Source organism: Myodes glareolus, chromosome 1 (genome assembly GCF_982192425.1).
Source record: "Myodes glareolus chromosome 1, mMyoGla1.1, whole genome shotgun sequence".
In the NCBI taxonomy this organism is placed as follows: domain Eukaryota; kingdom Metazoa; phylum Chordata; class Mammalia; order Rodentia; family Cricetidae; genus Myodes; species Myodes glareolus.
In genome coordinates this window covers 57256780-57280235 of record NC_142026.1, presented here as the reverse complement: position 1 = coordinate 57280235, position 23456 = coordinate 57256780, and the positions used below count along the sequence as shown (strand labels likewise).

The 23456-nt window shown below is 50.5% G+C and overlaps 1 protein-coding gene across 1 annotated transcript in view; it reads right to left on the bottom strand.

Annotated features, from left to right (window-relative positions):
- The window catches only part of Ryr1 (ryanodine receptor 1), a 121311-nt gene that overhangs the window by 78852 nt on the left and 19003 nt on the right, over positions 1–23456 (bottom strand). The window contains exons 14-33 of the mRNA XM_087907114.1: positions 22359–22494; positions 22184–22279; positions 21983–22101; positions 21230–21363; positions 20802–21043; positions 20021–20213; positions 19119–19335; positions 18086–18190; positions 17800–17903; positions 16841–16924; positions 15150–15457; positions 13613–13815; positions 12469–12643; positions 12170–12378; positions 7291–7685; positions 4848–4980; positions 3507–3667; positions 2857–3022; positions 694–780; positions 358–584 (exon numbers count right to left, since the gene is read on the bottom strand). Of these exons, the coding sequence (XP_087763240.1) occupies positions 358–584; positions 694–780; positions 2857–3022; positions 3507–3667; positions 4848–4980; positions 7291–7685; positions 12170–12378; positions 12469–12643; positions 13613–13815; positions 15150–15457; positions 16841–16924; positions 17800–17903; positions 18086–18190; positions 19119–19335; positions 20021–20213; positions 20802–21043; positions 21230–21363; positions 21983–22101; positions 22184–22279; positions 22359–22494 (3494 nt within the window). The remainder of the gene's footprint in view (positions 1–357; positions 585–693; positions 781–2856; positions 3023–3506; positions 3668–4847; positions 4981–7290; positions 7686–12169; positions 12379–12468; positions 12644–13612; positions 13816–15149; positions 15458–16840; positions 16925–17799; positions 17904–18085; positions 18191–19118; positions 19336–20020; positions 20214–20801; positions 21044–21229; positions 21364–21982; positions 22102–22183; positions 22280–22358; positions 22495–23456) is intronic.

Sequence of the window (23456 nt, the reverse complement as noted above, 5' to 3'; positions counted from 1 at the left end):
CCTGAAGTCTCCCGGAATGTGCCCAGAGGCCCTGGAATACAGTTGAAGCTTTCTGAGAAATGCCTGGGCTGGGGAGTTTGATCACAGTCTGGGCTCTTTGAGATGGATTTACAATCCTGCACTGTGGTCTGGGGTCCCTGGGGTATAACTGTACTCTCCTGAGATGAATATGAGGTCCACTTGGGTGGGTCTAAGGGGTTCCCTGAGGCAGATCCAGAGCTCCCCGGGAGACAGGAGACGATCGGAGGAGGCTGGTGCCAAGTCAGGGACCTCTTTCTAGTACCTGGAACGTCCTAGGACCGAGTGGAGCCCTGGGGTTGTGGTTGGGGAAGGCACTGAGCCCAGCAGGGCCCTGACCTGTTCTCCTCTGGGATGTGCAGCGCCATCATCATCAGAGGCTCCTGGCACTGCACAGCCCAGCCAAGACGCTCCCCGGCACGCCGAGTGTCCACATGCAGGAAGTGGTTGGGCATTCGGCTCCAGGAGACTGGCATCAGCATCTGGACCTCCAGCCTTGGCGGGCACTGAGGGGCTGGGTTCTTGCGCTCACTCTGGAACATGGCGGCTGACAGCGGCATGATGTTCTGTGGGTTGGGAAGAAAGCGTGGGCTGGGATCCACAGTCCTCCCGGCCCTCCATGGAAACCTTCTGCACACCCCCAGCCTTGGCCTGCACCCATCCCTGTCTCCTTGCCTTCTGCTTCCCCAACTCAAACTGGACGACGTTCTGGTGGGTGGGCAGGACGAAGACAGCAGGGAACAGTTTTGTGTTGGGTTCCACCTGGGAGATGAGGTCAAGAAGTGAGAGGCGGCGCTCCGAAGGCAGCATGGACTCTCGCCCGGTTTTGCAGATCCACACTGGAGATCCACAGTGGCTGTAGGTGACCCTGGGGCAGCCAGGCCAAGCTTTCCCCGCTCCTGCGGAGCAACCTGTCAGCTGCATCATTGTGCACACCACGGCTGCTCCAGGAATGCCTTTCCTGACTCCCTCTTCAGAAGCCAGAGCGTCCCCTGACTGGCTTCCTCCAACCCTCCTAACTGGAGCCCACTCTCATCAGCCTTCCTCTCCCCAGACAACACTGGTCAGGAGAAGCCTTGCCAGATCCAAGCTGGAACCTGACAGCGTCCATAGACCAACCCCCTCCCACCCCTTCATAGGACATACAAAGGGCAAGGAAGGTGTTAGGTGACAGCCGAGAGGCTGTAGGCAGCTTGGCCAGAGCTCTCCAGAGTTAATGTGCACAGAACTCCCCTGTGCAAAGATTCACAGTCAGCAGGGGTGAGGAGAAGCCTGAGACTCTGCGGATCTAATGAGATCCCAGACGATGCTGGCCCAGAGACCACACTGGAAGGAGCCAAGTGTTGCAGTACAGTCTGCTTCCCCGTCAGGTACGTAAGGACAGAGGGCCTGGGAGGGAGGGTGGAGTATGGGAGGAGAGGGTGGAAGGAGGGAGAACACAAGTGGTGTGCAGTGGCATACATCTGTAATCTCAGCACTTGGAGGTGGGGGCAGAAGGATCAGGAGTTCAAGGCCAGCCTTGGCTACATAAGCTAGCCTAGGGTACATAAGATCCTATCTTAAAAAAAAAAAGGGAAGGAAGGGAGGGAAGGAGGGAGGAAGGAAGGAAGGAAGGAAGGAAGGAAGGAAGGAAGGAAAGAGGGCAATGTGTGAGGAGATTTAAAGGATGTAGGAAATCATTAAAGGATACAGCTTCACTTAGATTATGATTCGAACAAAGAAATGGCAAGAAAAGATTTGCAAGACAATCAGAGGAATCTGAACATGAACTAGATATTTGACGACAGGCAGGAACAGTTAGGGATCTTTTTTTTTCTTTTCGGTGATAGCGGTATTGTGGTTCTGCCTTTTAAAAATAATCTTTATCTTTTAAAGAGATGAAACTATATGATGTCGGCAATTTCTTTCAGAGTCCTCCAGTGGGAGTGGAAGGGAAGTAGGCGGAAAAATGAAATGAGATTGGCTCTGAGTGGGTGGCAGTTGAAGCCGGTAATGGGGACCTGGTGGCTCATTATGCTATTCTGCTTTTGTACATTTCTGAAATTCTCCACTTAAAAGATGGTTCTGCAAGCTGAGCACGGTGGCACAGGCCTGTAATCCAGCCAGCACTTGGGAAGTAAAGGCAGGAGATTCGGGAGTTTAGGCTATCCTTGGCTACATGATGAGTTTAAGGTCAGCTTGGGCTACATAAAATCTTTTCTCATAAAACAATAAAATAGGGACTGGAGAGGTGACTCCATGGCTAAGAGCACTGGCTGCTCTTCAAGAGGACCCAGGTTCAGTTCCCAGCTACATGGTAGCTCCAGTTTCAGAGGATCTGATGCCCTCTTCTGACCTCCACGATCACCGGGCATGCACATGGCACATTTCCATGCATGCAGGCAAAACACCCATGCACACAAACACATCTAATAAGTAGATACATCTTTCAATAATGAGCTCCATGTGGAGGCACCTCTAAAAATTAAAAAAATAATAATAAATAAAAAAATTTTGAGAAGACTGCCTTAGATGGGCGAAAGGACAGCTAGGTAGACATCCATGTGGAGAGAGCTGATAGGGTTGGGTGGTATGCTTATCAACAGGGACTCACTGCACAGCTCCTCCCAGGTCTCTGTGTGCCCAAAATACATGTAGACACTTAAATGACAACAAACTAGGCTGTGCTGTCTCCTCCAACCTGGGCCTAAGTTAATGGAAGTTCAATTAGACAGCTCCCAGTGACTCCCGGGGGAGATTAGCTTGGACCTGTTTTAAGTCTCCAGGGTAGAATAGAAAGGGTCCACCAGCAAGACTAGGAAAAGCAGATGGTGCTAAGCTGTGAGGGGCTGGGCTCACCTGGAAAAAGGTGTTGCTTTCTTTGCCATTGGCTGTAAAGGTCATCAAGCCCGTGGCCAAATCCACCAGACAGCCAATGACAAGGTCCGTGTGGCTGATCCGGCCTTGCTGCCCAGAACTCACAAAATCCCCGCCCCACACCATGTAACAGTTGCTGCACTTGAGGCTGGAAAAGACAGGCGTGGTTATGGCGCACATCCTCATCCTGGGAAGGCCGGATACCATCCTCCCCACACTCCCAGAATACCACAGTCTCAGAGCCCCACTCCCAAATGCCCACCACCTGCAGACTGAGCACAGAAACCCCACACCCCAGGTCCCAAGGCTTTAGCAAAAACCCGTAGGTTAACATGGGCATCATGAAAAGGGGTTAGAAGAACAGAGGAGGAGCGAAAGAGGATCTTCTGGGAGCCAGAAGAGATGGAGGGAAAAATAAACGGTGATAAAATATTTGAAAAGGGAGCATAAAAGAAAACAGAACAATTAGAGAGCAATGAACATAAACAGAGAAGAAAGGCTTCTGAAGTGGGTGCCGTGACTCCTCTTGTTTCAGAAGGCCCTCAGGCAGCCCCAAAGCTGGTGGCTGGTGCCCCCACCCTACCCATGCCAACCCCCACCTGCGCCAAGTCCCCCTCACTGTGCCCCAGCACCTGCTATGGACGTTGCCTTGCTCGTCCCCCATGGTCACCGTCACTGCCCGGACCTTGCTGAGGTCAAAGCTCATGTCGTGCTGATGGTAGTCAGGCGTGACCCAGCCCACCCACACACAGCTGGGCTCCTGACCTGCGAAGATCCTCACAGAGTAATAGTACTGGGGACACAAAGAGAGGACCAGAGGTCAGTCAGAAAGGCGGCCCTTCTTGGGACTCTAAACCCATCTTGTGGATTCTGGGAGTTTAACAGGAAGTTTCTAAATGAGAGAAGCCTCAAGACTAAGTGTTTGCGTTGGCGTCACTCTTCAAATTCTTCTAGATTGGGGGATGGATTCCTTGGGAATATTTGGTGGCACCCTTTTCAGACTACAGCAAAACAATAAATAATAGGGTCCCTTTTCAGACTACAGCAAAACAATAAATAATAGCTCACAATATTAGCTAACTGCTCTAAGGCTCCTTACAGGATCTGACCACAGTCTGCCCGGCCACCTCACTGTAGGGCGGCGGATGACGGGGGGGGGGGGGGGGGGGGGGGAATGCACCATTTTTACCCTTTTATTCCCCCGTGAGGAATCACAGTCCTTCCACTAGAGGGCACTGAGCAGTGAACTGACTCAGTCAAGTGGGACCTAGGTGGCCTATGATCCTAAGGTCCTAAATGCTAAGATGCGCCTCTCTTTCCTCTTTCCCTTCCCTCCCCTCCCCTCCCCTCCTCTCTTGGACTAAGGGTAGAATCTAGGGCCTCAGGAATAGGCAACTGCTCTATTGCTGAGCTACACTCCCCAGCCCTCTTTTTACATTTTGTGCACTATGTTGCACAAGCTGGTTCTGAAACTCCTCTGTAGTCCAGGCAGGCCTTCAACTTCTGACCCTCCTGCCTCAGTCTCCTAAGTAGCTGGAATGACATGCCTATGCCAGCAAGCCCAGCGTGAATAAGATTTCTGTCTTAACAAGTATCTAGGACTCAAACCATATTGGGATAACTATGGATGTTTACTCCTAGGAATATATTAGAGTGGTTTTTGAACTTTAAGCATTGCATTTATATTATAATTGACCCCAAATGTTTAAGCCAAATCTCTATTGGCTTATCCTCTGGACTTTGGGATCCCTAAGAATTATATTAGTTTGCCTTATAGCTTCATTGAACCCCTACCATCTTCAAGCCACTAACTACGTAGGGGATTCCAAGGACAGCATCAATGAGTGCTGTATCCTCCTCTCTACAGGGTATTGGGGCATCTCAAACAGAAGGATGACAGCCCTGAGTTGGGAATTTTGGAGTTTCCCTGTTATGCTGAGGGGACCCCAGTGCTGAGGGTTCTAGGTTCACACCGTGGTGGTATTGAGGATGATCTCAGGATCATCACGGTTGTCTGCTGGTACCACATCTCGAGGAAGTCGGGGAAGAGCAGGGGTGGTAGGTGGCTGGGTCATCATGGCCACCTTCTTGGCCTTGAATAAGAACCTGGAAGTCAGAGGGAAGTCTGCTGTGAGAAGCTGCTCCTAAGCCCAGCCCCGGCACCCCACCACAGCCATCCATGTGCCCATATCTGTCCTGGTTAGACCCTCCTTCTAACACTAATAGTCTGCCTCTTGAGGGCAGGGATTCCAGGCTGGCCCAACCCGGTCTATTCCAGAGGTGCTGTGTGCTGTACTTGTGGATGCTGGACCACACACACTTACAGAGGGCTACTGAGAGCTAAGTGTGGCGGCACACACACAGGCACTAGGTAGCATGATGTATGTACTGAGAGCTAAGTGTGGCGGCACACACAGGCACTAGGGAGCATGTGAGACAAGAAACTAGGAGTTCAAGGCCATCCTCACTAGACAGCAAATTCGAGGCCAGACTGGGCTATGCGAGACCCAGTCTGAAAAACAAAACTATAAAAACAAAACAAAATAAAGAGGGTGACCAGAAATATGGGGGGTCCTCTTTGGGAATACACAGTGGTTTCCCTAAATCAACATTTGCCATTTGTGTTCTATCTGTCTGTCTGTCTGTCTCTCTCTATCTGTTTTTCTCTGTCTGTCTGTCTCTATCTCTCTCTCTCCATCCATCCATCCATCCATCCATCCATCCATCCGTGTGTGTGTGTGTGTGTGTGTGTGCATGCTTGTGTATTCATGTGGGCGCACATGTGTGTGCATGAATGTGGAGGCCAGAGGACAACCTTGGGTGTCCTCAGGAAGTGACACCCACCTTGTTTTGCAAGACAGTGTGTCTTTTTTTTTCTCCCTCTCTTTCTTTTCCTTTTTCTTTCGCTTTTCAAGACAGGGTTGCTCTGTGTAGCCTTGGCTGTCCAAGACGGTGTCTTTTGTTGGCATGGAGCACCCCTTAGTAGGCGAGGCGGGCTAGCCATAGAGCCATAGGAGCCTACCTGTCTACACTTCCCCAGTCCTGGGACTGCAAGCTCCTGAGACCACTACTGGCATTTTATTGTGGTTTCTGGGGCTCGAACTGAAGCCTGTGCTTCAAGGCAAGCACTTTTCTGACTGAGCCAACTGCCCCAGACCTGCTTGGCTTTTTGTTTGGTTTGTTTTCATTAATGTTGCTTGTTTGTTTTTGTGGTAGGGTCTCACTACATAGCCCTGGCTGGTCTAGATTCACTATGTGGCTCAGGCTAACAGTTTCCCTTCTGCTGCCTAAGTGCTGGGATTATAGGTGTGCAGCACACTTGGCCTGTTTTTTTGTTTGTTTGTTTGGTTTGGTTTGGTTTGGTTTGGTTTGGTTTTTGGTTTTCAGAGACAGGGTTTCCCTGCGTAGCCCTGCCTGTCCTGGAACTCACTCTGTAGACTAAGCTAGCTGGCTTTGAACTCACAGAGAGCTGACTGCCTCTGCCTCCCGAGTGCTGGGATACCACCACCTGGCTCACACTTTGCCTGTTCTTGAGGTAGATTCTTTCTGCATAGCCTAGGCTGGCTTTTGAACTTATGATTCTCTTGCCTTCACCTCCCAAGTGCTGGAATTATAGGTGAAGCACCACGCCTTGTTAGCAAGCCTTCATTGTGGACACTGTCCTATACACTACAAGCCGTGTGGGCTCTTCCAGCGACAGCCACCTCCGACTGTGCTAGATACCAACAGCCCTCCACCACCTCCAATCAACCTCCGAGAGACAGAATTCTATTGACCTGAAAGTCACTATCATAACAGGGGGAAGTAGATTTCCTTTCAATCCAGTACCTTCCAAAGGCCTTTTTTGAAGTTAGTTCAGTTTTGGCTGTTTGTTGGGTTTTTTTTTTTTTCAAGACAGGGTCTCTCTTATGTAACCCTAGCTGGCCCAGAACTCACTACATAGACCAGGCTGTCCTTGAACTCATAGAGATCCACCTCCCTCCACCTCCTGAGTGCTAGCGTTAAAGGTGTGTACCACTCCATCTAGCTAACATTAGTTTTGGGGATCATTGGAGACAAAGAATGGATCCCAACTTAGAAGGCCACTCTGTGTCCACTGAGGCATGGGGGGGGCACAGTAAGCTCCAACAGGATAAGGAAGCCCCCGTTAGTGTTCATGGCTAATGACATCCATTGAGCACTTTGGGGTCTCCCGTGCTGTGTAGCAGTGTTCTCCAATTTCACACTTTTGTGAAAAAGACGGCATCACTGGGAGATAATAGCATCCATGTGAGACAAGATCTCTCAGTGTTCTGACCTCGCTTAGCACACACAGACCCCTCTGGGTGCAACGGAGGCTTCTTAAATTATTGAAGTTGCATATTGGGGATCCCTAAACAGACCCTGAGCTGCGTGCTAGCCCCAGTCTGGACTCACCCCCTCTTCTTGTTCTTCTCAGTGGTAGCGTCTTTCTCATTCTCTGCCCTGGTGGGCTGGGCCTCTATCCCACCCTGGGCAGTGCCTCCGGGTGCCCCCTCCTTGGCAGTTCCCTCCTTGCTCCCCTCAGCCTCTCCCCAGCCTCCAGCTGAGCGGCGCAGGTTTTCATAGTCAGTATCAGGTTCTGCTGCCCGGGCCTCATCTTCTGCAGGCGGCTGCAGGCCGGGTGATGCCAGGGGCGTGGCCCCTGCAGTGCAGCGGAAGTGCTGATGGAACTGAACAGGAAGGCTGAGCCGGAGGAACAGCATCTCCACCAGGCTGTTCTGTGAGCCCCAGGTGCGGTGGGTCAAGCGAAGGCAGGGTGGTGTATCCACAGTGCCGTCCATGCGCGCCACCTTGGGAGAGGAAGGAAGGCAGAAGTTCTGAGCCGGGCTTGTGAACTAGGCCAGGCCTCTGGTCCTAAACATGGTTCCGTGTAAAGTCCCTATTGGGTTCCCGTGTGGGAATTATCCAATGGTAACCTCTCCTCTGGATGAATAGGGCTTGGCTGAGGAATGCTATCAGCCTTCTGCCAAGTTCTGAGCCATTTGAAAAGTAACAGCTTGGTCCTATACTGGCATCAGAACCTACCTGTGCACTCCAGAGTAAGGCGCCCACATATGCATTCAATGCATAACTCCACGCACCCAACTGTGTACTCATCCATGAGCCAGCCACTCACCTATGCACCTACCCAGGTTCATACATACATACATACGTTCATACACCACACACACCATCCTTCCACACATCATCCATCTGTCCATGTATTATCCACCCATCTTGACATCATCTATCCATACTATAAATATCTCAGGAGCACCCACTGTGTGCCAGGCACTGTTCTGGGAGCTAGAAACACATCAGCGAACACAGTGAGGGTCTGCCTCCTACGGTCCTAGGGGGATCTCTGCAGAGAGAGCAGCTCAGAGGCTCAGAGTTGGAGAGGCTCCCCAGAGGAAAGTGTGAGCAAATGCGATGCTTGCTCGGAAGGTATGAACTCTATAATGACATCACGATGGATTTCTACAGATTGAGCACTCCCGTGCACCCAGCACCCAAATGGAGAAATGGACCTATTCCTGGGAACCACTTGGCCAGTGTGGCTTAAATAAAGGGTAGGACCCAAAAGAGCCCTGTGTGACATGTGGGCAAGATAGATTCTCGAGGATGTGTGTGTGTGTGTGTGTGTATACACGTGTGTGTGCGTGTGCGTGTGTGTGTGTGCACATGTGTGTTGCTGCATATGGGACCAGGGCCTTGTACATGCTGGACAAACAATGAACCACTGAGCTGCATTCCAGCCCTTGGATTTATGAGATAGGGCCTTGCCATGTAGCCCAGGCTGGCCTCAAACTGGCCTCCTGCTTTGGCCTCCTGAGTGCTGGGTCCCAGGCTGTGCCACCAACCCAGGCTTCTCATGGGTTTTCTAGAGATTAATCCACAGGCAGCAGAAGTGGAGTTGTCTCCCCAAGTTCTAAATCCTTACCTGGCCCTGTGTTCTTCACTATCTGGAGAATTCACCCCAAACTGTGCCGATAAAACCCATTTTCTCCCCTCTCTCTCAGGAGCCCTCTTCCGCCATTGTTCCCTGACAACAAAGATTCCCTCTGTGACTTCTGTGTGAAGACACCAGCGCTGTCTCTGCATTACTCCTTTGCGGTAACACACCTCTCAATCTGTCACACCACCCATTAGCCTGGCCTGTTCCAGAATGTTCTATGAATAAACTCCCACAGCCTGCTCTCTTTTGTACTTGACTTCTCTCACTCTGCATTGTGTTTGTGAGGTTCATTCTGGCTTCTTCACTCTCGCTGCTGTGATGTCCAGTTGTCTGCACTGACAACTCTCTGCCGTGATGTCCAGTTGTTTGCATTAGCTCTACTCTGGCAGAGTAGAGTCCAGCTCCCATTAGGTCCTCTCTTGCCATTCAGGCTCCGTCTCCACTCCTGGGATCTCTTGCCAACAGAAATACATTTCCAAAACTCCAAACTCCTTTAGACATGGCCCCACTAAAAAGTATTCTATATCCTTTGTTCTAAAATATCCCCCATATCACTGATTGTGTTAGGAGTGGAAGTGGTGGTGGGGGTGATGATGGTGATAGTGGTGGGTGTGGTGGTAATGGTGGAGGTGATAATGGTGGTAAAGGTGGGGCAGAGGTGATGACGGTGGTGGAGTTGATGGAGGTAGAGATTTTGGTACTGTTGAAGGTGATGAAGGTAGATGTGATGATGCAGGTGATGGAGGTGGAGGTTGTGGAGGTGGAGATGGTGGTGGAGGTGCTGATGGTAGAGGTAGTAGTGGTGGAGGTGGTAGTAGTGGTGGTGTGATGGTGGTGAAGATGGTGGAGGTGGTGGTGTGATGGTGGTGAAGATGGTGGAGGTGGTGGTGTGATGGTGGTGAAGATGGTGGAGGTGGTGGTGTGATGGTGGTGAAGATGGTGGAGATGGTGGTAGTGAAAGTGGTGGGTGTTTTGTTTGCTGGTTTGTTTTGAGTTAGGGTCTTGCTGTATAGCCCTAGCTGGCCTGGAATTCTATGTAGACCAAGCTGACTTCAAACTCATAGAGAGCCACCTGCCTTTGCCTCTCAAGTGCTGGGATTAAAGTCATTTGTGACCCACTTGGCTAGTTTTGTTGCTTATGAAACAGGTCCACGTAGCCCAGGCTGACCCTGAGCACCTGAGTTCCCCGCCTCCGCTCCTAAGTGCTGAGGAAACGCAAGCACTGCCAAGGCTGGGTTTGTTGCTCTGTTTGATCATCTGTCAATCACTGAGAGCAAAGCAGCCGTCGACAGGGGAGCAATCTGACAGGCTTCATTCCATGAAGCAAACCTAGTTAACTTGGGTCAGCAGAGCTGTGTAGAATGCTCAAACCATCTGCAGATGCCCAAATGAATGGTTCCCTATGTAACAGCAAAGTGCTCACATCTAACATACATACATACACACACACACACACACACACACACACACACACACACACACACATCCTCCACATGCTCTTACTCATGTACTTACTTTTCCCAGTGCTGGTGATCAAACCTAAGACCTGGCACATACTAGGCAAGCATTCTACCACAGAGCTGCATCCCCAGTCTTTTCTCTTCATGTTTTGAACATACATACAACATACAACACAGCTCAGTGCTATGGGAATGGTGGTTCTGCTGTGTTCTTTAGGAAATAATGGTGAGAAGAAAATCTGCACATACAGAGGCAAAGTCTTTTCAAATGTTTTTGATGTGCAGTTGGTTGAAGCCATGGGCACAGAACACATGGCACAGGGTACAGAAGGCTGAGGGCAATAAGCTGTAGCAACCTCCAGGCCGGAGACATGAGCTGGCTCAGCAGTTAAGAACACATTGGCTACTCTTCCAGAGACCCTGGGTTTGATTCCCAGCCTCCACATAGTGGCCCACAACCATCTGCAACTCCACTTCCAGGGACTCTAATGCCTTCCATAGATACCAGACACACAAGAGGTGCACAGACATTCAGACAGGAAAATACCCAATACCCAGACATATACAATAATCAAATTAAAAACAAAAAAGATATAACAACCTCATACAATGCAGGGCACAACTTAATTTCTGTGATATTTCTACAGAACACACACACACACATACAATACGAACCTGATTATAATAAAATATCTCCTAAACCCAAATTTAAGGACATTTTGTAAAACCTTTAGTCTTCAAAAATGTCCAAGTCAGGCTCTATGGTTAAGAGCACCGGCTAATTGTGTAGAGGACCCAGGTTCTATTCCCAGCTCCCACAGGAGGCTCACAAACATCTGTAACTCTAGTTCCATGGGATCTGACACCCTCTTCTGACTTTCACAGGTGCCAGGCACACACATGATATAGAGATATACATCCAGACAAAACAGTCACACAAATAAAATAAAATAAAATAAAATAAATATTTAAAAAAATGTATTTAAAGCCATAAAACTAGAAACATCGGGAACATTCTGCACAGAGACCTAACCAATAAATGTAGCACGTGAGTCTGAAGTGGATCCTGACTCTGAAAAAATGCGGGGGAAATGATTGTCACAACTGGACAAATTTAGACATAGGCTGACTGGGGACTAGGCCACAGTGTGCCAGTGTCTGGTCTCCTGATGGCCACCACTGCCCTGTGTTCTCTCTGACATGCCATAGCTCTGAAGAAACGCACACCGCAGTGCTTTCGGGTGAAGAGTCACAATGTCCCTCCTTTTCCTCTTCTTACTCATCCCTGAGTTTCTGAGATAGGCAGGGTCTCATATCACCCAGGCTGACCTCGAACTCTCTAAGTAGCCAAAGATGGCCTTGAACTTCTACCTTCAGTTCCCGAGTTCTAGGACAACAGGACTGTGGACAACAGGAACAGCTGGTTCCACTGGGGTCATTTAATCATGATTTCTCTACTCTCATCTCTTGTTTTATAGATGAAGACGGAAAGTCATTTGTGGAAGTTGTACTTTAAAAGGCAACCCTGGGAGCCCATTATGCTGACAGCTCCGTCTATGACACTTGTGCATAGAAGAGACGGCAACAAGAGAATTGTGAAAAGAAGAATGGAGGGTGGACAGAATTATAAGATGTTATTCTAGGGGTTGGACATGTATTTCAGCAGTAAAGCCCCTACCTAGAATCCCCCAGTGAGGGGCTGGGGTGTGGTTCAGTGGTGGAGCCCCTGCCTAGCATGTGCAAGGCCCTAAATTCAATCCCTGAAACCACCACAAAAGAGAAAAAAGAAGTTATCTAGTATGCACCACGCCCTGTGTTTGAGCCTCAGCAGCACAGAATAATAATAATGATGATGTGAATGGGGACCAGTTCTTACCTCATAGTGGGGGTGCTCGAGGGGCACAGGCTCAAACTGAGGAAGGCTCTTGCTAAACCAGGTGGTCACTGGGCGTTGCATATTGATGGCAAAGGGCTCGAAGCCTTCCTGGAGGCCACAGATGGCAAAAAAACGCAGGGAGCTCACATCCTGGCCCAGGTTCAGGTGACCCACCTGACCAGGCCCCAAGCTGCAGACGGGCAGGAAGCCTGAGGGAAAGGGACAGAGTGGGGTTAGTAGGCATCCATGGGAAGGAGGCGCTACGGAAGATGGGAGAACCAAGGGGCCTCAGCTCTCACCGTCTCCAATCTCAATGTCGCGGAAGGCTGTTTCCGAGCCTGAGTCGGACATAAGGACTTCGCCGTTGAGGGTGAAGATGATGGTGTTCTCTGTGAGATCAATCATGCAGCCAACAACGTCTCCTGGCTGCCAGGGGCGTCCGAATGGCTCACTGCCCAAATGCCAGCGCTGGCCCTATGAGGAGAAACCAGGAACACACAATGCGGAGACACACAAAGAAAGGGAGACAAAGGGCAGCCGGAGACACACTCAGCATCAGCTTCGGTGCATGTGAGACAGAAAGTCATCCACAGAACCCCATCTTCCCACATTTGTATCCAGGAACCTGTCTCTAGTCTCTACCCCGTTCCTTCTGTCTGCTTCCTCCTGCTGTGCCCGGGGCCAGGGCAGGCAGACCACCAAGGTGGTACTGTAGGACTTGGGATGCATATAAGCAAAGGCATAGAAGGAAAACTAGGCCTATGCAAGTCCTCCACACACACTCTTAGGTTCCTAGAACTGATAGACAATGATAGGGATGGAGGAGAAGCTTGGTACAGGGCTGGATGGGAAAAGGGATAGGAGAACGGAGAGACAGTTTGCTGGAGGGAAGAAAGAAATGTGAGGAGATGTGCACATGAATAAATGGGTAGGCAGATGGAACGGATGAATAAGCAGATGGGTAGAAGGATGGAGGGATAGACAGAGGATGGCTGCTGTCAGACACAGTGATTCGTGCCTGTAATACCAGTTCTCAGGAGCCAGAGGCAGGAGAATTATGAGTTTGTGACAAAATAGCAAGTTTCAAGGATGAATGTCAAGACCCTGTAATTAAAAAAAAAAAAAAACCTGAGAATGGTGGTGCATGCTTTTAGTCCCAGCACTTGGGAAGCAGTAGATGGAACTCTGTGAGTTCAAAGTCAGATTGGTCTATGTAGTGAGTTCCAGGACAGCTAACGCTATGCAGAAAGACCCTACACAGACGGACGATGGTGAATAGTATGGATGGGAGACAGGGTGAGTGGGTGGCTGGGTGGATAGATCAGTGGATCCATGGATAAACAGTATGATACATGCACGGATCAAAGAACAGTGAGGTGCCACTGGACAAAGCTAGAAAGCGTAACTAGGAGAAACCATAATGGAGTCCAGGGAGGTACCCACTCGGTGCCCATTGAAGACATAGGCCAAATCATCAGCTCCCAGCTCTACATCAGGTCGCAGCTCAGGCCTTGCCCAGCCCACTCGCATCTCTCCTGTGGTGACTGCTTCGAACTCAAAGTACCAGCGGCCGCTCTGGACTGCATAGGACTTCTCTGCTCGGAAGATGCGGGCCCGATCCCCACGAGACTGGCTGTCCACCTGACCTACAGAGGAGGTAAGGCAGAGGTAAAGAGGCTGGGCGGGAAGTGGATTAGAGTAGGGTTAGGGTTAGATGTCAAAAGAGAGGAGAGACCAGAAAAACTAAGGGTCTTCACAGTCTCGGGGTTTTGTTTTGTTTTGTTTTGTTTTGAGACAAGGTCTAATTGTGTAGCTCTAGCTGGCCTATAACTTCCTATATAGACCAGGCTGGCCTTGAACTCACAGATCTTACCAGTCTATAACTCCCCAGGGCTGGGATTAAAGTTACCAAGCCCAGCATCAGTGTTTTGAATGTGTAGCTACTAACAGATTTCCAATGCTCCACAGGGTCCCACACCTATACGTACATGAGCGGCATTCAACGGACTTAGGGACTTGTCAAGAAAATAATAGGGGACATGGAGTTGGGAGGAGGAGCATATGGGGGTGTTAGGGGTGCTGGAGGGGGACAATGAGGGTGGATATTTTCCTTGTATACTTAGAAGACAGAGGCAAGAGCATCTCTGTGAGTTCAAGGCCAACCAGGGCTGCATAGTGAGACCCTGTTTCAAAACAGAAAGAGGAAGAAGAGGAGAAAAAACATTAAAAATATTGCCTCCAAAAATAAACAAATAAAGGGTCACAAGGAAAATCTGGAGTTCAAGGCCAGCCTCAGCTGTACATGTTAGAAGCTCACCTGACCTGCCTGGGCTACACAAGACACCTTCTTGAAAATAATTATAATCACAGCCAGGCATACCTATAATTCCAGTACATGGGGGCTGAGGCAGGAGACTCATGATCTTGAGACTAGCCTGGATTACGTAATGAAAACCAGGCTAGCTTCAGTTATTGAGATCCTTCCTCAGAAGACAAACAAAGTGTGCAGAAAAGAGGAGAGGGAGGGAGAGATTTGGGGACAACGGTCAGTCTTAGGGTCAAGGCTTGGTTTGGAATTGGTGAAAGATTGAGTTATGGCTAGGGGTTAGAAACTCGGTCCTTGGTCCCTTGTTTGAGTGGCTTCATGTTATACAGCTTACCCAGGGACTGGGGTTAAAGGTCAAATGTGGAGGTCAGCACTCACTGGACACATGGCATGGTCCCACAGCTCAACATTGTGGTCCTGGCCCACACAAACACTGAGTCAGATCAAGGTCAGAGTCAGACTGGGGTCAAGATAAGGATGATGGGTAAGGGTCACAATTGAGGGCAAAGGTCAGTGCTTATCAAACTTCTGATCAGTCCACTCAATGCTAAAGATTGGAAATGTCAACCACTTGAGGCTGATTGGATCAGAGATCAAGGGTCAGGGTTCAAGGTCAAGGTAAGGGCAGATGTGGAGACAGAGGTCAGCACTCACTGGACTCCTGGTCAGGTGGTTCAATGTTGTAGCCATAGCCCAGCAAGGTGCGCACAGCCTGGCAGAGACTGTCCCGATTGCTGCGTTTGGTGGCCTCATCCAGCAGGCGGTAGGGCACGAGGCGCGGGTTTCTGCGCGCAGGGATGTCCTGCACAGCGCTATAGCTCCACCCCTGTGCCACTCGGTCTCTCGCCCACACGTTGTGCCCATTCTCTGCCAGCCGATCCACCAGGGTTGTCTGTGCAGGCGTCAGCCTCACGTGGCTCAGGTCTAATGGTGCCGGTTTGTACCCATTGCTCATCATATACCTGCAGATAGGAGAGTCCCACTGTGTAAGCCTGGCTAGCCTGGGACTCACTGTGTCGACCAGGCTGGCTTTGAACTCACAGATCTGCCTCCTGAGTACAGGAATTGAAGGTGTGCACCACCCCCACTGGGCTGGCTGTGGAAGCTTGGCCTGTCCCGGGACCCTAAGATCTTTAGCTCTGTTGTGTATTGTGTGTTCATATGTGTGGGGTGGGGATCAGTACGCCATAGGGCACATGGAGGTCATGACTGCGGAGTCAGTTTTCTCCTTCCTCCTTTCTGTGAGTTCCAGGGATTGAACTCGGGTCATCTGACTTACACAGCAAGAGCCCTTACCTGGGGGCTTGGTACTACTGGTCTCCGCCACCCCTTCACTTTCTAAAATTTAATGTACTTTTTTATTGATGTGTATGTGTGTGTGCTTCTGAGTGAGTGTCTGAGGCCTAAAGAGGACATCCGCTCCCATGGAGCTGGAGTTACAGGTATCTGTGAGCCTCCATGTGGTGCTGGGAACTGAACCTGTGTCCTCTGGAGGAGCAGCCAGCACTCTGAACCGCTGGGCCACGCCAGCAAGATTTCTTTCTCTCGACACAGGGAGTTTTATCTTTGCTCCTTTTGGGGGTCTGTGGTTGATTTGAAGACGGGGACTCACTATACAGACCAGATGACCCCCAAAACACAGGTGCTTCTGTCTCAGTCTCCAGAAATCTGGGATGGCAAGTGTTCAGCACAGCACCCAGATTTGGGGATCTTTCCTTTGACCCTGATCCCACACTTCGTGACTTCTCACCTCTAGTTTTAGGGTTTCTCACTCTTAACAATCACTCGTCTTGTTTGTTTTCATTTTGTTTTTCGAGACAGGTTTCGTCTGTGTAACAGTCCTAGCTGTCCTGGAACTAGCGCTGTAGACCAGGCTGGCCTTGAACTTACAGAGATCCACCTGCCTCTGCCTCCTGAGTGCTGGGATTACAGGCGTGTGCCACCACCGCCGCCCGGCCTGACCAATCACTCTTAAACACCTGGCTTTGAAATCCTTGACCTTTGAACGCGGGGTTTCCAGTCCCTCACTCACCATCCTAGGACTGACAATTTACTGTTCCAGCAACCTCTGGCTCTCCCTCACCTTCTACCTCTGACCTTGAACTCCACCTAAGATTTCTCAGGGCAGATCCTGACCCTTCCTCCTGGTTCAGTATCTCTCTCTGGAACTCCCAATTCCTCAATCCTTGACTTACTTCTGACCCTAACCCCTTACCCTACAGACTGCACACTAACCCTTGCACTCTCACCTATGACCTTACCCCATCACATGGCTCTGTGGTCTCTTTAGACCTCCCCGTGAATCCTTTTCCCAGACAGGCCCACCCAGACCCAGCCACACTCACGTCTTGGGGAGTTTGGTCTTCTTCAGGTTGTCTTCAGCCTTCTCGTCAGCCATGCCCACATGGCAGCCCAGGGCCAGCAGAGTCCTGAGCAGGGGAATGAGCAACAAGGTCACAGCCCACAGAGCCTCCTGCCCCTTCACCTGTCTCTCTCTGGGTCTCTCTCTTTAGCTCTTTCTTTGACTGCTGTGGTGACTGAATTCCCTCTCTTTGGGCTGCACTGTCTTCTGTCTCCCTGCATTTCTTCATCCCTACATCTCTTTGGCTAGAGTCAGATTTTCCTGACTGCGTCTTTCTCTGTCCCTTTCCATGTCTACCTATCCTTGGCTGTGCTTCCTGCCTCCCCTCCCACTGCTTGTGCAAGTGTCTTACTGAGTCACCGGGCTAGTCTCACATCCTCGAGGCTCAGCCTCTCAAGGATCTGGGCTGATGGACCACACATCACCACACCTGCCCTTCTCTTTTCCTTCTCTGTGATCCCGCCGGTGCACACATTTGCGTGAGCACGTATGTGTACACGTGTATGTGTGTAGAGGCCACAGGCTGATGTCAGATGTCTTCCTCACCCATTTTCTACCTTATCTTTTGAGTCAAGATCTCTCGCTCAGAGTCCACCAGCTGGGTCCACAGGCTGGTCATTGAGCCGCCAGGCTCCTCCCCAGAGCTGGTACCACACGTGGCTTTTTATATGGGAGATCTAAGCTCAGGTCCTCATGCTTGTGCCGCAAGCCCTCTACTGACTGAGCATCTCTCCAACCCGCTCATATTTTTTGCTGTGTATTTAGGCTATACCACAGATGGAATCCAGGACCGTATGCGTGCCGAAGGAGCACACCCCCAGTCCTGCACTGGTGGATTCCAGGCAAGCACCCCACCACTGACCCACACCCCAGGCCCCCTGGCTCCATGTCCCCTCCTGACCATCAGTCATTCCCCCACTCTGATCCTCTGAGCCGTCTCACTTGAGCGTCTCCCCTGACATCTGTAAGTTGTAATTCCGCTCAGGTTCTGGTAAGCTGTGGAAATCCACAAGGCATGGATGCAGCCTCTTGTTGTCATCTCGAACCTAGAGAAACACTGGGGTCAATCTTTGGGCTCCCCTTCATCCCCCGACTCCTAGATGCTGCCCCATTGATCTCCCACCTATACTTCTGCCACTTGCAGCCCAAAGACTCCTTGGTATCCTCAAGTCCCAGGGACTGATCCTCCCTACCATTCTCGCTCATCCCTCTCAGGGTCTAGGCTCACCGGACCATAGGTCCATCCCTGTTCAATGCGGGTCAGTGCCCAGAGTTCATGAATGTTCTCCGCCAGCTTCTCCCGAATCCGCTCCAGGTGAGGAGGCAAGACGATCTGGGGGTAGGGGGACATTTGTGAGATCCTATTGCACCTCCACTGGGACCTCCTTTCCCAACAACGTGAGTGAGTCCTAGCTCACTCCTCCCCAAGCAGTGCTACTCCAAAGCCCTGTTCCCATACCACGCCTTGATTAGGAAAGTAATGTCCAGAGGAGCAAGGATGTGGCATCATCAAAGTTAAGGGACACCTGGGGACAGCCATGTGCCCCTGTACATGGAGAACCCCCTGAAGACAGAGTTTGGGCTGCTCCAGGCCATTGAATTTCCAGTACCACCCAGCCAGAGCTAGAGTCAGAGCCAGAAAAAACACTGTGGAATGAGCAGCTATTTCCTTCGCTCTATAAAGACAGTGATGAGAATCTTATCAAGAGTTCTACACACACTGGTGAGACTGAAACCCACAGCTTCAGACACCAGGCAGTTGCCCTACACTGCTGAGCCACACCCCAGCCCCTCACTGGGGGATTCTAGGTTATGGCTTTACCACTGAACCATGCCCCAGCCCCTCACTGGGGGATTCTAGGTTGTGGCTCTACCACTAAGTTCCTGCCTCGAAGTTCTTGCCTTGAGGCCTTGCCCTGACTTCCCTCACTGAGGGCCTATGGTGTAGAAGTATAAGCTGAAATAAACCCTTTCCTTCCCAAGTTGCTTTCAGTCAGTGTTCTATTACAGCAATGGAAACATAAAACATAAAAATAATATTAATTTTTGTTTTTTTGAGACAGGGTTCCTCTGTTGTAGCTTTGGAACCTGTCCTGGAACTAGTTCTTGTTGAACAGGATGGCCTCAAACTCACAGAGATCCGCCTGCCTCTGCCTCCTGAGTGCTGGGATTAAAGGTGTGCGCCACCACCGCCCAGCCAAATAAATAATTCTTTAAATAAGTGTTTAGAAGAAAGAATACCCTTGTAGAGCAGGCCATACCTGGATGGTGTCCACAGGACAGGGCACAAAGTCCAAGTGTGAGAGGCAGCGACTGGGGCCCACCAGATGGGGTCCCCGAGGTCCTTCCCGACGGTACTCTTTGATGGGTTGGAGATGGAGTCGCTCCCGAGGGAGCACAGCTTCATGGCATGGAGCATAGCCGGGTGGGGGCAGGAACTTGAACTCACCATGGCGGCCACCAAGGAGGAATCGCACTCTGGGAGAGGAGAACGGGCATCATGGGGGGATGAAGGGGAGAGCTCTCAGTTAGAGAGGAATGTGGGAGCAACACTGGGGTCAGCGGAGTGCTCTAGGAGAATGTACAGGCCCTGAGCCGTCTTGGGTCTCCCTGGGATCACAGAAGTCATTGAGGAGTCATTTAACTTCCACTATAATCACAAAATAAACAGGATTCCCATTGAATGTGAATTCAGAAAGCTGAGGGTGCTTGGAAGGCTCTGGGTCTGTGACAGTTCTTTGGAGTATGTGGTAATGGCGGAGCCACTGGACAAGTCTGAACTTATTAGACCATTGCTGGGACTCTGAGGCCACTGGGATGTCAAACAGGATCTTAGACCACGATCAAACCCTAAAGTCACTGGAAGAGTCTGAGGTCATTGGGAGGTTACTAAAAGGGTTCTGGGTCATCGAGACGTCTCCGTGACAATCTGGAGTCCTTATAAAGTTATTGTGAAATTCTAGGGTTACTTGGAGGTCTCTGGGAGGATACAGAAATCGGAGATCCTGGGGTCACACTGAGGTCATGGAGACCTTCATGTAGGGGTCCTGGCCACCAATCAGTCAATAAGCTGGCTGCTCGGTCCCTGCCTTTTGATTGGAGAAGCCAAATAAAGTCTGTTCCCAGACCTGGGCCGCACAGTGGGGCAGGGATGGGTTCTCACTTGATGCCAGCTGAGAAGCTCACGACAGGGAAGAAGAGCCCATCCAGGTTGAAGGATTCGAAGACGCCCTGCACGGGGCAGCCATTGATACGGAAGGAGATAGACGGCACACTGAGGTCCAGACAGCAGCTGACCACATCCTCCGGGGCCAGGAGGTGCTGTCCTGGAGAAGTCACGGGGCGTGCCACATGCCCTACAACCAGTCATCAGAAAAGGGTCAAGGGTCAAAGGTTTCACAAAAGCAGTTTCACTGGTACAAGGGGTGGCTGTTAAGGGATCTTGTGGGGACCCGGTATTAGAATCTGTAGGAGCAAAGGTTCTCATGGGTAGTCCTAAAATTAAGAACTGATGTCAGGGTTCCTAGGAGATATTCGATAAGATGTTAGTCTTCCTAGAGTTCGAATTTCTGGAAACACTGAGATCATAAATCAAAGGTCAGAGGTCATAAATCAGGGCAGTCTCCTGGGATTGGCCCTGTTTGGTCAGAATTTTGAGGCTAAGAGGAAACAGGTAAAGGTCAGAATTCTGAAAGTTCTAGGGTTAGGGTCAAATGAGAGGTTAGGGGTCAAAAGTTTTCCTCTCTGGGAGTCAGGATTCTTTTTATTATTTCTATTATTGTTGTTGTTGGGTTTTTGAGACAGGGTTTCTCTGTGTAACAGCCCTGGCTGTCCTGGAATTTTCTCTGCAGACCATGTGCTTAAACCCCAAGGTGTGTCATCAGAATCTTGGAAATTCCGGGGCCAATGATCAGGTATGAGAATCCCCTAGGAGGTATAGATACCTGTCCAGAGATGCAGCCCATCAAAGCCATAGGAATAGAGGTCATCGCCGACCCCATTGCCGCCCCAGCCCTCGCCGCCTCCAGGGTATGGGCTGTAGCCCTCGCTGAGGGCCCAGCCCACCCGCAGGTGAGTGGACTGTGCTGTCAGAAATGGAGCCACCTCATCCACCATCACTTCAAAGTACCATTTGCCATACTGTGTGGAGCCCTCTGCTCGGCCCACAAAGATGTTGGGGCGGATGCTGCAGGAGAGACAGGACAGGAGGGATGGAGAGGAGAACCAGATGGAGGGAAGGAGAGAGAGACAGAGAGACATCAAAGGATAGAGGGACTGCAGTGATAGCTAAGAACACTACTGCTCCGGCAGAGGACCTGGGTTCGAGCCTGAGGTCAGGACTGGGGGTCAAAGCTAAGGTTAAGAGCCCCACCTGGTGACGTAGTTGATGAGGTTTGTCTGCAGTAGAAGTTCTCGGCCCGGGAGCAAGTTCTCAGTAATGAGGTCTTGGTTGGAGCGCACGGCCACGCCATTGCACACACACAGTGAGCACAGCACATCCAGGACCTGGAAGTCAAGTTCAGAGGTCAAGGAGAGTAAGAGCACCAGAGTGGGTAGGTTCTGGGAAGACTACAGAAGAAAGTCAGAAGGCAAGGCTAGTGTATGGTAGCTCCAGATAGAACATGGAGGGTGAGGAGAGGAAGGTCGAAGATCAAAGAGGAAGGTGGGGCAAGAGGCTGATGTGGTCCTCGTGGGTTGGGATAAGGCATCGTTAAGTGCAAGAAATTAGAGACGGGGGTAGTGAAGGAAGAGGTCAAAGGCAGAGTGGAAGATCAACCAGAGCCTCAGGAGTCAAGGTGAGATTCTGGATTAGCAGGGGCTCTAAACTTCGGCCTTTATGGACCAGATGGGGGATGTAAAGGTATGAACTGGTTTGAAATTGTACGGCGAGCACTGACAGGGCCTGTAGCAAGCTGTAAAGTCTATCTGTCACCCACAGTAGCTGTAAAGTGTGCATTTCAGAGATTCACCTAAGTAGAACTGGGGCCCAGAATCCACTGAAGAGCCATGAATTTGAGAACCTCCGCTTGGGATGGAAGTGCATTAAAACAAAGTTTAGTAAAAAATGAGGTAAAAGGAAGGAGTCCTGGGGCCGCAGGGGAGAGGTCAGGGCTGAAGGACCCACCTTGTGGTTCCTGCCATGCTTGTCTAGGAGGGAGATGATGGACTTGATGTGGTTCTCCTGGATGATGTTCAGAACCTCGGGACTCTCAATCAGGACACAGTACAGCACCTCCAGTATGCCTGCCGGGCACCCATGGGAGAGGTGAGGGGGAATGGCCTTTCCTCCCCACCCTTCCAATCCCCCTCTCCCGGGATCTCCTACCGGATGAGGCCTCCAGGCGATCCAGCTTGCTAACCAGCCAATCCAAGTTTGTGGAGAAGAGGGCACAGTTGGTGCGATTGCCGCGGATCAGAGAGGCTGTAGGGGGTACAGGAGGAGATCTGTTAGGACAGGGGGTCTGGGTGTTCCTGGGGGAGTCAGCTCTGAGCCCCCTCACCTAGGAGTTCATAGAGCAGGTTCACAATCTCTTTCCAGGATTCAGCTGCCTCCTCCCCTGCAAATTCGGCAAAGTGGGCAGCAGTGGTGTAGACATTGAGGCGGTCAATGCAGTTGAGGACTAGGGAGAGCATGCCCTGGGGGAAGGAATGAAGGGGTCACAGCAGGAGTCCCAGACCCACGTTTCTTTGTCTTTCCTAGACTGTTACATCACATTCCTGCACTAGGTAACGGTTGTGTTCCCAGAGGCAACCCAGTTTCTTTGCTTGTTTGTTTGGTTGGTTGGTTGGTTTTTGTTGAGACAGGGCTTCTCTGTAACTTTGGATCCTATCCTGGAACTCACTCTGTAGATCAGCCTGGCCTCGAACTCACAGAGATCCACTTGTCTCTGCCTCCCGAGTGCTGGGATTAAAGGTGTGCGCCACCACCGCCCATCGTGACCCAGCTTCTTTAGCTCCGTGTCCCCGTCTAGTCTTACCACCCTCCTCTCCTTGACTCAGCAAACTTGTTCCTGGGCTCTGTGCCTCAGTTTCCAATACAACATGCCCTTAGTAAGACTGAATTTGTGCTTCTATGAACTACAGCTTTTTTTTTCCTCCATTTTACTTGGTTCCAGACACCCCACTCCTGGTTTCAGTTTGGACCAGTTCACTTTTCCCACCTATCGTAAGAGATTCTTTTCACTCTCTCCCCTCTGACATGTTAATGTTTTTTTCTTTACTGCGATTTATTTTTATTTTTTTGGAGACAGGATCTCATTATGCAGCCTTGGCTGGCCTGGAACTCACTATGTAGACCAAATTGACCTCAAACTTATACAGATCCGCCTGTTTCTACCTCCAGAATTCTGATATTAAAGAACATGCCCAGCTCTTCTGAGTTTTATAAACTTATATATTGTACAAATGGTTTGCCTATTGCATGTGTGTGTTCCATGTCTATGCCTGGTGCCTGCAGAAGTCAGAAGTGGAAATTGGATCCCCTGAAACTGGAGTTACAGAGGTTGTAATCTGCTGTGTAGGTGCTAGGAACTGAACCCAAATCCTCTGAAAGAGCAGCAAGTGACCTTAACCACTGAGCCATCTCTCCAGTCCCTATT